Raw genomic sequence first — 15,000 nt, forward strand, 5'->3', positions numbered from 1 at the left:
AGTCATTGCAATGCATTGTGGGTAACAGATTTACTCTTGGAATTATGGGTAATGATAAAGGTGTTTTTACCAAATGCATTGTGGGTAATGTAGCTGCATTAAGCCTGACTGGGGATTATAGGTAATAAAATATTCCATATGGTTGGTGGATAAGACGCACATCTATGAAGCAGCAGATCACAAACTCCCATGTTCAGTCCCAACGTACTACACTTAAAGGTCAACAGACATGAGAACTTTTATATCGGTCTTGTTGGTCCCCTAATACTGTATCTGGAGTCTCTTTCAGCTGTGGTGCAGAATTACAGGCACTCTGATCCAGTCCCACAATGAGATTTCCCAGGACGCACCATTTCACAGTCTGTAGCTTTAAATGCTAATGAGGAGGAGAGAAGAGGGGCGAGGAGGAGAGCGGCCAATAGAAGTTGCGGGCATTCGCAGAAATGACGTAATCAAAATCATTCACCAACCACAATGTCTGGTGCAGACAGGAAGTCATGTTGGTGTTTTTCCAGGAGAAATAATAAAATTAACCCACTCGTTGTTCAGAGTCCCGCGTGATGAAACTAAAAAAATACATTTGTGCTCATTTTTACGTCCAATCACTGAGCAACTGCAACGCTTCGCACGTTTGGAAGCCATGACGGTCGGTGGAGATAATGTTTTAGGGGAGGGGTGGGAAATTCTCTGGGCGGAAAAAGAATGAGAAACGGGAGGTAAACTTTCCCCTTATGACGTCATAAGGGGGACAAATTCCAGATCCGACCGTCTGAGCTGCCGCTTTCTGAACGGTGAAGCAGAACGACCAAAAATCTCTGTACACCTATCGCCATTTCTAGCCACTGCAGGACCACAGAAAGGTTCGGGGAATTCGTATTAATGTTAAATAATCCCACAAAGTCACATTTTCATGTCAGAGGACCTCTCCAGGGCGACTGTCCCGGTAACATCTGATTGTAAGAAGCTATGGATAAGGACGTCTGGTAAATGCTGTAAATGTAAATTGTTAAGTTGTACTCACTGTGACGGGAAGTTCCCTCTCGCTGGAGCTCAGGGTGCCGTTGATGGTGCAGTGGAACAGCTGTGTGTTGTGAAAGCTGATGTCACAGGGGTACGAGCCAATCATCACAGAGTATTCCTCCTGCTCCAGGTCCAGGCTACCTGGGGCCTTCTGCTCCAGGAAAAAAAGACAAAAACCTCAGCAGTGTCACACACACACACACACACACACACACACACACACACACACACCCAGCACAGGTGAGGCGGCCCTCTGGACTGGGTTGAGGTGGGTTTGAGGGGCTGTAATGAAGTGCTGGTTTATAAAGCAATAATGGAATGTTAAAATCATAATCTGCCGCGGCCACCATTGCTTCTCGCCTGGCCTGCAGGCATGCGGCTGCATGTGAATGTGCTCCGTCTGACCCAGCGGGGGGCTGCCATGGGCTGCCACATGCTCATACGGCATAATAAAAGCCCCTCAGCTCTTCCCTAGACAGCATAAGCCGTGTGTTTGTGGGCCAATAAAGGCCTGTTTCAGTGAAATTTCGAAGCAAATTTGGGTGTAAAGTCACGGCGGCTTCTCAACCCGACAGGTTTTTAATTAAGGATGCAGCCTGTACACCTTTTCTTGCCGTCTTCCCCTTGTTCATCTGCTCGGCTGCAGGACATCCTGCAGCTTCTCACGAGTGACGTCCTTAACCTCCATCAGAGCAAGCGTTACTATGCAAATGACTTCCAGTATTTCCCAGAGGCGGCATATAAACACGTGAAGAGTACAGGACTCAGGATGGACCCCTGGGGAACCCCACATTACAGACATAGCGTCCTCCCCTCCAAAAAAAATAAACAAAAAATGCGCCAGAGAGGAAAACACACATATGTGGCCCATTAATTAATGTTGGCTCTGGCTTTATAAAACTTCCATGCTGAAGTAGGACATGGAAGGTTGTGCAACTTCAGAAGACAATAGAGGAATAAAACTCTGGCAGTGGGAAAAGGTGCTGGGCGTTTCAGAAAAACATGGAACGGTGCCTGGAAGGAAAAACGCCCCGAGATCCACAGACAGTGTTCCACCCAAGCATCCGATGCTCCCTGAGCTCTGATTATAATGTTGAGAAAGAATCAAAAATCATTTTAGGATGATCTAGACGATCATCCTAATTACTAAAGGAGTCAGCCAATCCCAGATCAGGACACTGTCCCTTTAAGGGGGAATTTCATCTGACATTTAGAAATGGAACCTCAGAACCACATACAGGACATAAAGAATGATGACTGCTATAGAAAATGGTCATAAAAAATCTGACCTGATGACAGTTATGAACTTCACTCCGCTTTCCCATCTGACCGCTTCACAAAACTGACCTGAGTGTGTGTGTGTGTGTGTGTGTGTGTGTGTGTGGTTATTTTGCAGAACATCCCACAGGAGAGTTGTACTGTGTGCTTATTACATCACATTCCACCAGTCACGAGGTTACAGGAAACCTCCCACACCGCCTCCTGGGATACGAAAGTGTCTACTGTTTCCATTTCTAAGAGGTCTCTCTCTCTCTCTCTCTCTCTCTCTCTCACACACACACACACACACACACACACACACAACTACACAACAAATACAATTACACTCACATACAGACAACAGACAGTTTTACAGAAACACAAATTACCAATGAACAGCACAACTACAAACACACACACACACAAACACACCGTATTTACATATGAGACTGTCCTTGTGGGGACCAATCAAGAGAAATGCGACATTCCAACAAAATCAAACAGGAACCAACAGACACACAAACACAAACACAAGTAGACACGACAATCTGGATGCAGAAAACTGCCTGCATGCAGACTTTACAGAAACAAGACATTGTCACATGCGACACACACACACACACAGCAGTGGACATATCCTCTCAGCCCATCAAAAAACATCAGGAAAAAACATCTTACATACATACACACACGCACACACACACACGCGCACGTGCACGCACACACACACACACACACACACACACACACCTTAATCAGAGCTGCTTCCTTTAATCAGCCCTTTCATTCACACACAGCAGATTTATAGTCACATCCTCATAAACCTGGACACACACACACACACACACACACAGACATGCATCTCCTGATCTCATACAGGGTGGTGTTGTTATGGCAGCCACAGAAGTCACATGAGATGTATGTATGTATGTATGTATGTATGTGTGTGTGTGTGTCTTAGTGTGAGGTCCTACATTTTAGCTGACTGAAGTTCCTCTCTCTCTCTCGAACACATGTTCTCTCTTTTCCCCTCACTTTCATTTCACAGTTCTATCACACACTCACACACACACACACACTTCTGCTCAGCTGAGAGAATGTTCTTTGATGTGCTGTGTAAAATGTTCCACTGTGGTTGGTTCAGTGAGGATGTGCGGCTCCTTCGTTTATTTTTCTCATCACCTGTCCACCGGTGCCACGGCGACCAGCTGGAGGTCTCAGTAATGAGGAATGTCTGTTCAGAATTATTTTATGCGGAACTTCTCCCCATAGGATGAATGCATCAATATGTAGTTTATTCTGTACTGTACTGTACTAACTGTCATATCATAATAAATGCAGCTTTATATCATACTAAAGTAGCATTACATCATACTGTTGCAGCATTATATCACCTAATATAACACCATTTGTTGCATTTTGTGCTAATGATGTAGCATCATTTGGGGAAATGATACTGTGCATGTCCTGTGGCAGGGAAGGAAACCAGAGAACCCAGAGGAAACCAACATGGGGAGCACCATGCCATTGTGTAGCCCTGACGTAGCATTGTTGATCTAGATGTATTATCACTGCATCAAACACAATTAATGATGTCACTAGAGTACTAACATACTTCAACATAGTCTACTGATAATTGATCATGATAATTAGTTCATGATAATTGTTTTTTCCAGGATTGGAGAACGTAGCAAATGAATATATTATTGTAAATATATATTGTAAACACACACACACACTCACCGTAATGATGAGTGTGAGCGGCTCTCCTGGATGATGCTTTATGAGTCGTTCCCTGTTGGCTGTGTAAAACTGTGGATCCTCCACATACTCCATCTGGAAGTGCTGCACATATGGCTCCTCCTCTTCCTCCTCATCCTCCAATCCCAGCTCAGAGGAGGCAGGCCCGTCGCCCCGGTATACAACCCCGTTCAGGTAGAACTGAGCAACGGCCTCACGGGATTGGTCAGAGGGTGGGGAGTGGCACAGGATGAAGAAAGGCGTTTTGACGGAGCACTCCTGTCACCAAAGACACAGATTCCGGGACATGTTTTCCCGGAACGTCGGGTCCAGTTGGGGAATAGATTAAAATAAACTCTTGATTCATCAAGAACTCACCACTCTGCCAATTCCCACAACCTCCATAAACACGGACTGGACCAGGTCAAAACCCTGACCGCTTACTGTGATTGGACGTCCTCCACTGCAGAGCACCCACATGCAAACACACATACACACACACACAATATACAGTCAATAAAACACACACACAAAGCCAGAATGTGCTCATTCAAACATACACATTATAATTTACTGAGTTTAATTTACAGAATTTACAATCAGTAGTTATAGGGACAGTCCCCCTGGAGACACTCAGGGTCAACTGTCTTGCTCAGGGACACAATGGTGGGATTGTGGGATTAAGTGGGATTTGAACCTGGGTCCTCTGGGTAGTAGTAGCCTAGTGGTAACACACTCCGCAATGAACCAGCAGGCCACACACTGCAAAACACTTAACCCTGAGAGTCTCCATGGGGACTGTCCCTGTAACTGGATAAGGACGTTCCATAAATGCGAAATGTGTAAATGTCAAAATAACCACACACACAACAATAGGTACAATGCACAATATACACAGAGAGACAAATGCACAAAAAATATATATATATTAGTGGTGGGCTGTTATCGGCGTTAACGTTAACGTTAACTCTTACCGCCGATAAAAAAAATATCGCCGTTAATCTATTCACAAAGTTGGGTTGGGAGCTGGGTCTATACTACGCAAGCTATTGTGCCGGAGTTAAATGGTTACACTAGATTTATAAGTATATTACTTCTTTCTTGTGTCTTTTAGTTTCTTATTTCATAAAGACTTTTATTTTGTTTTTGAGACCCGGTTCAGGTCTCTTGGACACATGGCGTGAGTTGTGAGAGGTGCGTGGGGTTTGTGTGCAATAAGTTATTTCTTTCATTTTAATTTATGTACATATTAGGAATATTTTGCATGTGTGTTATTTTGTGAATATTTTTTTTATGTTCTTTTAATATATATAACTGTATATTGTAGAGAGAGGTGCAGAAAGACACGATGTGTGACGTGATGTTCTGACGCGACCTTGCTTTTTGTACAGAATACACTTTGCACAGAAAATCTCTTGGGTGTCAGCTCATCATTTGCGGTTCAAGAAACGAAATCAAAAAGTTACACAACGCAGAAGAAGCGCTACACTATGATGACTTTCACCTTGATATTTTAGCGTGGATGTATACCTAGCCGAATTGCACTGTAGGGGGCGAGAACGAGTCTTCGAACTGTGAAATGACCACATCAAACGTGACGTGGTAACATGGATGCAGCTATTTAACTGAATAATCAGTTGGTAAACACAAGTACATCTTATTGAACATAATTTATTTTCATCACCAACTATCATAGTAGAACAGCTTTCTCAAGCAGTTTGTGATGCATTTTGGAAACAGGAGATGAGCCCCTGATCTAATACGCCACCTGGCTTGAGAAACCCGTTCTCAAAGACTTACTTTTAGTCATTATTTGGCAAGCACACATATTCTGAATGCCTTCGGCAGAATTCAAATGAGCTAGATCTAGATTAGATTAGATTAATCTAGATAAATTTTGCTTACTCTAGATTAATCTAGATTAAGAAAATGAATCTATGCCCACCTCTAATATATATATATATTTTCTGCATGCATGCACGCATGTTTGTGTGTGTTTGTGTCACCTGAGGTAGCTCTTGCGGGGCTGGATGTGGCTGATGTTGGGGTCTTGCTCGTAGCTGTAGCTGCTGCTGAGGCTGTTGTTCTCACAGGAGTTCCCGTCGATCTCCACACACACACTCACACTGCCCCCGGGCAGCGGCTGCACCGCCGGCATGATGCACTCTACGCTGCCTGCCGACTGCCTGTAACACACACACACACACACACACACCATCATGCCCACATGTGCAGAATCCCTGTGGCGTGACGTGCTCTGACGCGTCTCTCTGACCATCTGGGTTATTTCTGGACCGGCCGCGTTCCCTCGCACACCTACACACCCGCTCGGCACGCCCACCTGTGGATGCTGCAGTCCTGCGTGTCGTTGACCCGGACCCGGATGCCGGAGCCGGAGTCCAGGTGCTGGCCGGTGATGGTGACTCTGGTGCCCCCGGAGCGAGGCCCTTTCCCGGGATGCAGGGAGGTCAGCCTGGGCTCCTGGGGGAGGGGAGTTCACAAGTTAACAAAGAAGGGACGCACAGACCACGCCCACAATGCCAACCCCGCCCAAACACACACACACCTGCATATGGAGTGATTTGGTAGTCATTTTGACGAAGCAATTCAGAAATTAAGTTAGAATGATGTAAACACCCAGAGTTCTGGAACTGACAGTTATCTGTCATGTAAATAATTAGGCTTTTTTCTGTAAGCCTAATAATAACTGCACATAGACATTAAGAAGAAACCTTTTTAAAAAATGTAATATTCCTTACAAAATGAAATAAGTAAACAGATGGGTCTCTCCTTTCTGACTTGGCTTAAAACCCGAAATGTTCCCACAACTAAATTACCCCTGATTATCGTTCTCATCACAATCTGGAAGACCTGAACAGATGCACTGGAGCTTTAAAGCAGGACCGGACCCTGGTGAACTCAGTGGTCCAGCGTGTTCCGGAAACATCTCCAGGGCTGAGGAATCGTCAGCAGAACTGCCACCACTTCCTGTCTGACAACCTCACTGTGCAGGTATGTTTCTGTATGTGTGTGTGAGTGTGTGTGAGTGTGCGTAAAGCCAGATGTTTCCTGAGATGAGGCTCTCGCCTGGAAGGAGGTTGGGAGGAAACTCACATGCTCTCCTCCGGTGGGAACTTCTCCCTCATCCTCAACCTCCACCCTATCCTCCTCTCCCCATCCTGTTCTCCTTCTATAGCCTTGTTGCTACCAATGTTCTGCTTAGGTTCTCCACCAGGTAGCTCGTCTGCAATTTCCCAGAACACCCTGCTCTATAACAGGGCAGAACTTCAACTGAGCCAGCACTCCCAAACACCCATCCACCCACACACACACAGTGGGTATTTGTGCAGTCCTATGTATCTTCCTGTCTGAACCAAATAAAAGCCAAAAAGCATCTGTAAGCATTCAAAATACACACACACACACACACACACACACACGTAATAGGGTGCAAGTAACAGAAAACAAAGAAAAACACAAAAGAACGGTGAATGAGAAAAAAAAGATTAAAGCAGGAAAGGAGGGAATCAGAACAGCGGATTAAAACACACACACACACACACACACACATACACAAACTGACCAGGTATGTGAAGATCTCTGATGAGTGGCCGCTGCTGCTGTTCTCCACCCGCACAGTCACAACATTCTCCAGCGGCTCCGCTCGACCTGTCACACACACCAGTCTGTACACACACACACACACACACACACACACACACACAGATACACAGCTTAACAAAGCGTTGCAGTAATACCGATGAACACTAAATACGAGATTCTTATCCTGCGGGATCAGCATTTGTCCCAACATGCAGCGGAACACACACCTGCACTCACACACACCATAAAACGCACACACACACACACACACACACACACCTCTGTCACAACCTCTGCAGGAAGGGTTGAAGATGTAGCCAAGCGTGAGAACGGTCCTGCGTCAGACAGAACGTGACCCTCATTACAGCCCAGGGCGGCCCCCCTTCACCCTGCCTTCATTTTCACCACCAGAGATTTTGATTGGATGAGGCAGACGTTCATTTCGTCATCGCTGATGTTAATTGGACGTTCGGCTGAGGCCACCTTGACCTCGTCCCCTAATGACCAGTCGCCATGCCGACACACACTTCAAATCCCTGTTGAGGCACCACTTTAGGTTAAAATATGTGTGTTTTCACTTTAAATGGTATCTGGCAGCGCTGAGAACAGACAAAGAACGAGTGTATAACCCGCCACGCCTACATTGTGGGGACCTCTGGGACGGCAGGTCCCCAGAGGGGAAAAAAAAGCTTTTAGTAATACTGATATTTAGCTTGTACATGGCATATTCGCATGAATTTCTGCCATAGGGATGTGTGTGTACGAGAGAGGAAGCGGGAGGAGTGTGTATCCATTCCCGCGTGGGCCAGCAGGGACCACGGCAATGAGGAAATATTCTGCTGTCACAACAGCAGGGTCGGAACAATTCGTCAGCCAATAAAGAGCGTCGGCGCCAAGGTGAAAGCTGATTGGCCGAGCCGGCTGTGGATTCTGACAGGTTGAGTTACGGCTCTGAGTCAGACCGCCACGTCTGGCAAGTGCTATATTCAGCAAAAGACTAGCAAGACAACCAAGCCACACCTTATACAACCTTTATATGCCATACACATTTACAGCATTTATTAGACGCCCTTATCCAGAGCGACTTACAATCAGTAGTTACAGGGACAGTCCCCCCCTGGAGACACTCAGGGTTAAGTGTCTTGCTCAGGGACATGATGGTAGTAAGTGGGATTCGAACCCGGGTCTTCTGGTTCATAGGCGAGTGTGTTACCCACTAGGCTACTACACCCTCATCGGTCTATACAACTTAAAGATTGTATACACCGTATTTCACTAAAACCACAGTATATGCACTACACGCTAGAGGTGTGAACCTTCACTGGTCTTCACTACAATTACGATTATCACTCGCGGTTCCTCCCACACATTTTCTACATTATTTCACATGATACAAGAGTTAATGTCTTGGTAGCAAACCTAAAACCTCTTTCAGGCCTCTTTCTTCTTCAAAACTCCTGGTAAAATGATGTCGTGTCGTAGATATCTGGACACTCAAAGATCAGCTTTTCCTCTATGTGTGGAGGGGCAGGCCGAAGGGGCAACTACCGGCGCTGCTTCTTAACTAGATAACCACCAAGCAACGTCCACATCTGCATCGCGATTGCATCGATCATAAGCTTTAACCCATCTACCTGTGCAGCATTTAGACACGAGAAGGTCCACAAGGTCCAGGCTCGTGTACCCACCTGACAGACACAGTGTACTGATCCTCGATCACACGACACGGGCTGCCCGACACAGACACCTGCACTTCCGCTGGCCGGCGCCCCATATTCCTGCCTTCTATGGTGAGGAGGGTCCCGCCCTCTGCTGGACCATTGCGAGGGTGGATCTGCAGAGAACGATGGGGCATTACAGCAAATAGCATTCAACACAATGTAGGCGCGTGTGTGTGCGAGATTACAAATAACTAATGGATCTTAAATAAACCCTTGATATAATATCTGTGTGGTTGTGTGTCATCACAGGGGCCAAAATCAGCAAAATTGAGAAGTGAGAAGTGTGAAAGTGAGAAGTGTGATTAATACCACAGTACTAATCACAAGTCTGATCAAAGACTCTACACACACACTCTACATATTTCTGATATTTCCACCTGAAATCTGAATGTATATGAAGGGACTGAACACACCACCCCTGTTCAGGCTGGCCACGCCCATTCTCGCAAAAAAAACTTTTTTTTTTGTGTGTGATGTCAGGTGAGTCCTTACTGAACAACTGTGCAGAACATTAACGACAAAGGACACGAACGATCCGAACACACTTACCCCATCTGGTAATTATCACAGAGTCTATAATGAGACCCCAGAGCTGTCTGCACAGTAACTGCTATTCAACTCATTTACACACACTCGCATGTGAGAATGAGACCGAGAGAGGAGATGGGAGTGTGTGTGAGAGAGTGTGTGTGTGTTTCAGGAGCATCTTTCACACCTCTTCTTCCCTCTTTACAGCAATTCACTTAAACCATCGATCTGCCTGCCATGGTGGCCGATCCTCCCCTCCCTCTTCGGGCTGCGGCTTGAGCGTGGCTTTATTTATCTGTGCGAAGACTGCTGTGTGTGTACGTACGTGTCCTTCTATCTTAGCGTGTATCCGGTGTCCTCATAAATACATTTACGTAGGTCTTCACTAGTGAAACAGCTTCTTTGTTTCACACCTACAGCTATTGCTCTCTCTCTCTCGCTCTCTCTCTCTCTCTCTCTCTCTGGGTGTGTGAGTGAGCGAGGGGGAGCGAGAGAGTGGAATGACAGAAATAACGAATGTTGCACTCAGCACCATGTGACACTCCTACTTCCTGCTCCGTCAGGAGGTTTTTCTTCCACGCATATTTTTGATACGGCTATATATATGCTGCTGTGTGTGTGTGTGTGTGTGTGTGTGTGTGTGTGAGTGTGTGTGTCCAGCTGTGTGTTTGCTGGCAGTAACAGCATGCATCTGTCTGTGGGTGCGCACAGGGCTCGATATTTGTGCATGTCTGTCTTTGAACTCGGCATGTGTGTGTGTGTGTGTGTGTGTGTGTGCACCTTGTATATCTCCGGCGCCGGGCAGTGTGTGTGTTGTTGGCAGTGGCCACGCGGGCGACAGGTGCTGTCACACCAGGCGCACAGGTGACCCTGATGCTCTCGACCCCAACACTCCGAGCAGTCGGATGAGCCAGAATCACAGCGATATACTTCAACTGGAGAGAGAGGAGGCAGGGAATTAAAAACCGTCCCTCTACACCCCCACACCGAAGACGAAGAGGACAGAAATATCACATGAGTGCTGATATGAAAAAGAAAAACAAGAAATAAAAGAGAGAGAGAGTGTGTTTATGTGTGGGCAGATTTTTTTTTTTGGGGGGGGGGGGGGGGGGGTAATTATTACCAAGCAATAATTACATAAGCGCCTCAGCTTCTTGTGACAGTTTGTCCATATTTCTTAGAGCTGTCGTATTGTTAATGTAATAGTTTTTAAAAAGCACTGCTTTTTAAATTGAACTGCCCGAGTGGAGGATCATGGGAAATGTTGTAGCAAAGCCAAAACCCACATCCACCACTGTGGGCGCATTCTGGTTTTAAGCCAAATATGAAACGAGAGCATAATATTAACATGGAGGAAGCAATCTGTTGAATTTGGGGAGGAAAGGTCAAAACTCAAAAAGCCCGAATACAACAAAATCCTCCCGCGCAGCCATCGTTTCTCCCAGCACACCCGGAAACTCCGGAAGAACCAAAGATTTCACGACAAGTATTAAAAAGTACACTTGTGATATGAGGAAATGCATGGGTACACATGAGTGTGTGTGTGTGTGTGTGTGTGTGTGTGTTACCTATGACAGGATATGGACTGTCGATGTACTTGTTTAGGCTCCGCCTCCGCAGTCTCAGCTCAAAGCGTTCACTCCTCTTATTTGTGCTCAGCTGCAGGCAGGACACAAAAAAAAAAATTTTAAATGTAAAAATCCGCTCTGATTGGCTGTCACCCACACTCACCCAAACACACCGTTGGACAAATCACTACCAACCCTGCACTGACACCTACCCTGGACGGGGGTCCTGGTAATTTCTAGTGGAGCTGTACCTTGTGTGCAGAGGGGTCAAGCGTGGGGGGTGTCAAAGCCCACTGAGACGTACCGTATGTGATTATGGGCTTTATAAGAAATAAATGTTGTTGTTGTAACACCATTTTTTTTCTTGATTTAACTTGATAGAATCCTGATGTAAGTAAGAAACTGTTGCACCAACAGTCATTCAAAAGGGTCCGGGGGACCCCCAGAGTGGAGTCTGATTGGCCGTACCCACCGTCACTCCTGGGCACTTCACGAATCCCGGCCTGTCCGGGAGCCACACAGCGTTGTAGTTCGGCCCATTTCCAACCGTGCAGTCCAGGTCCACACCCTGAACAACAACACCACATCGTCATGACAACGGAAGCCCCTCCCCCCCCATCTCACAGTGATGTGGGCGTGTGAATCACGCCAACGGTGAGCCAACTGGCGGGGTTTCTCACCGAGGGGTCGGCAGCGCGGGGTCAGTGGCGCAGATTCCAGTATGACTCAGCGAAGACATTAATACCCCCCCCCATCTTAATCCCGAGCGACTTTCACTTCCTCTTTTACAAGATAAAGAGCAAGGAACGTTTTTACGGACATTAAAATGGTCTCTCGCCGAGATCGAACAGTGAACTACACGACTAACAGCCTATAACCCCCAAAACGCAACAGCACAACAGCATACTAATTCAGGGCCACTGGTGGCCCAGCGGTTAAGGAAGCGGCCCCCGTAATCAGAAGGTTGGCGGTTCGACTCCCGGTCTGCCTGTCATGGCTGCCCACTGCTCACCTAGGGTGATGGTTAAAGGCAGAGAAGCAATTTCCTTCGGGATTAATAAAGTATAACAAAAAAATATAATAATAATAATTCATACTCATTCACAGAGCCGTATATATATACACGTATTCATTTTGCAATGCGTTTTCCACAGCCGACTCTCCTCCTGGTTCTCAGGCTGTCTGCACTTCCTCTCTTTATAAATTTAGACGTGAGGGAAGTGTTAGACCGTGGAGAATTTGATCCATCAGCGAGGCATCTGCTAACTTTCTCACATTTTCCCCGCTCCCTCAGTCATGCGAATGAAGCTACAGCAAACACGCACACTTTTCTACCCTTTTAGATAAACGCGCATGTTTGAGAATCATTGTGAGTCCCAGCCTGATAACTAAATCAGATCCACGGGACAAATAAGTTCACATTTCCAAACTCCTTCCATCTTCTGCAGGATTTATGTCCCGGTTTTAATGTCCGAATGTCTACACTGCTGATATATGGAACAGTAAAGCTCAAGTTATGGTTCATTTACTGACTTCACCAAAGCTTTTTAACCCCCAGATGCTGGTTTCTATTCTCCAGAAGAAACGTACTGAGAGTGCGTTGAACTTGGGCTTTAAAGTGAAGTGATTGTCACATGTGATACACAGCAGCACGTGCACACAGTGAAATTTGTCCTTTGCATTTAACCCATCACCCTGAGTGAGCAGTGGGCAGCCATGACAGGCGCCCGGGGATCAGTGTGTGGGGACGGTGCTTTGCACAGTGGGACCTCAGTGGTACCTTGGCAGATCGGGATTCGAACCGACAACCTTCTGATTACGGGGCCGCTTCCTTAACCGCTAGGCCACCACTGCCCCCATTTCCGGGCTTCTCCATATCTGCTCTCCAGGTGCCAGGGGGTGTATTCGGGTCCTGCTGTCCACACCTCACACCTACAGCAGGAACTTCTTACTAGATCGTGAGCATGAGCACCGTACTGAGCTGGGCGGGCCTGGTTCCAGCATCTGGAGATGGATCAGCGACTTGATTCAGATTCTGACATCTGCGGCGAAATCCGCTGGATTATTTCCCATCGTTTCAGAAGAATTTTCAGAACTGGAGGAAATATTCACTCGATGGAACGTAAAACTCCACCACGAACCGGCATGGGATGTGGACATGATTCACCGAAAACGAATCCTGAGTCGCACGGACTGTTCTGGCCGCGTTGCTTCAGCGGCGTTTCCGTGAGGTGATGCGGGGGTCCGCTCTGCCCGGGAGTCCCCGGGAGCGACTGGGGGGCGTGGACGTTTCACGCCTCGGTCTCGTGAAAGATCTTTACGGACGATTCGCTGATGGACGGCTTTTTAGCAGTTTAACACACACCAGCCAGAGACACAACGGTGTAAATTCCTCTGTCACACGTTCTAGCGGCTAAAAGCCAGATTTAGATGCGAGAGGATGTGTGTGTGTGTGTGTGTGTGTGTGTGTGTGTGTACATGTTGTATAAAGAGTGAAAAGAGCTTCAATTACCAGCTGCCCTCTGGCTACCGAGTAAAACGCGGCGTTGAAGTTTATTATTGGTGAAGAAGGAGGGAAGGCGAGTGTGTGTTCCCCATGGCCATTTCTCCGGAGCGAGGGTGTGTGTTGGTCTCATTGTCTGTCGCCATGGAGAGGGGGTGAGAGAGTGTGGGAGAAGGCGGTGGGCGGGGCAGACCTTATCTCTGCTGGGGTCCCGAACACACAAACACATCTGTTTCGGATCACACTTTGTCCAGAGATCACACACTCATACTGCCCTGTGTGTGTGTGTGTGTGTGTGTGTCTCCGCATGAACACAGAAGTGATTCAGCGAGACGTCAGCATCAGAAGTTAGGAGCATGAATGAATCTACAGATGTCCATTTAACTTTTGAAACAAAAACCTCGTTATTCAGGCCGCGGACTACAGGCCGTCCGGCGGAGAGTCCGAATGACGTGACGAGGTGAAGCCCCGCCCGGGCTGAAATGAAGGTCACGTGACTCCATCCATGTGACCGGGAGCAACGCCGAGATGAGGTAAGTAGCCTAGGGTGCTAGTAGCCTAGCAACACACTCGCCTATGAACCAGAAGTCCCTGGTTCAAACCCCACTTACTACCATCGCGTCCCTGAGCAAGACACTTAACCCTGAGTCCCTGTCACTCTGGATAAGGGCGTCTGGTAAATGCTGTAAATGTAATGTGATGCCCATAATTGGGCATGATGGCCACTGCCGGGTGCTCAGTCACTGGTTGCCTTTGCTTGCAACCGACTCGGCAGAATCAAGTCTACTCATAGTAAGACGTATCCTGTTTGTCTCCTCACCTATCATCCTTTCCTCTCGTCCTGTCTAGAACTTCTAGAACGTCAACGTCCGGCTCCCGCTAGCAGATTAAACCAGACGAAACTCCTTGCATGCAGTCGCACCAGGGATCCTCGTTTCTTTCTGCACGTGCTCACTTTCTGGTCCGGCGCTGATGCCGTGACAACAGCTGATCTCAGATCAGCCGTCTGTACCTGTGGCTCGATCTCATCACACCTAGCGGCTAAGGAGGTGGACTC

The 15,000-nt window shown here is 47.1% G+C and overlaps 1 protein-coding gene across 1 annotated transcript in view; it reads right to left on the bottom strand.

The window, feature by feature from the left end:
• Positions 1 to 15,000, bottom strand: part of plxnd1 (plexin D1) — a 44,418-nt gene that overhangs the window by 17,626 nt on the left and 11,792 nt on the right. The window contains exons 10-19 of the mRNA XM_028985356.1: positions 11,913 to 12,008; positions 11,441 to 11,531; positions 10,653 to 10,807; positions 9,312 to 9,457; positions 7,604 to 7,706; positions 6,362 to 6,501; positions 6,027 to 6,206; positions 4,399 to 4,483; positions 4,024 to 4,299; positions 1,022 to 1,171 (exon numbers count right to left, since the gene is read on the bottom strand). Of these exons, the coding sequence (XP_028841189.1) occupies positions 1,022 to 1,171; positions 4,024 to 4,299; positions 4,399 to 4,483; positions 6,027 to 6,206; positions 6,362 to 6,501; positions 7,604 to 7,706; positions 9,312 to 9,457; positions 10,653 to 10,807; positions 11,441 to 11,531; positions 11,913 to 12,008 (1,422 nt within the window). The remainder of the gene's footprint in view (positions 1 to 1,021; positions 1,172 to 4,023; positions 4,300 to 4,398; positions 4,484 to 6,026; positions 6,207 to 6,361; positions 6,502 to 7,603; positions 7,707 to 9,311; positions 9,458 to 10,652; positions 10,808 to 11,440; positions 11,532 to 11,912; positions 12,009 to 15,000) is intronic.

Source organism: Denticeps clupeoides, chromosome 7, assembly GCF_900700375.1.
Source record: "Denticeps clupeoides chromosome 7, fDenClu1.1, whole genome shotgun sequence".
Lineage (NCBI taxonomy): Eukaryota > Metazoa > Chordata > Actinopteri > Clupeiformes > Denticipitidae > Denticeps > Denticeps clupeoides.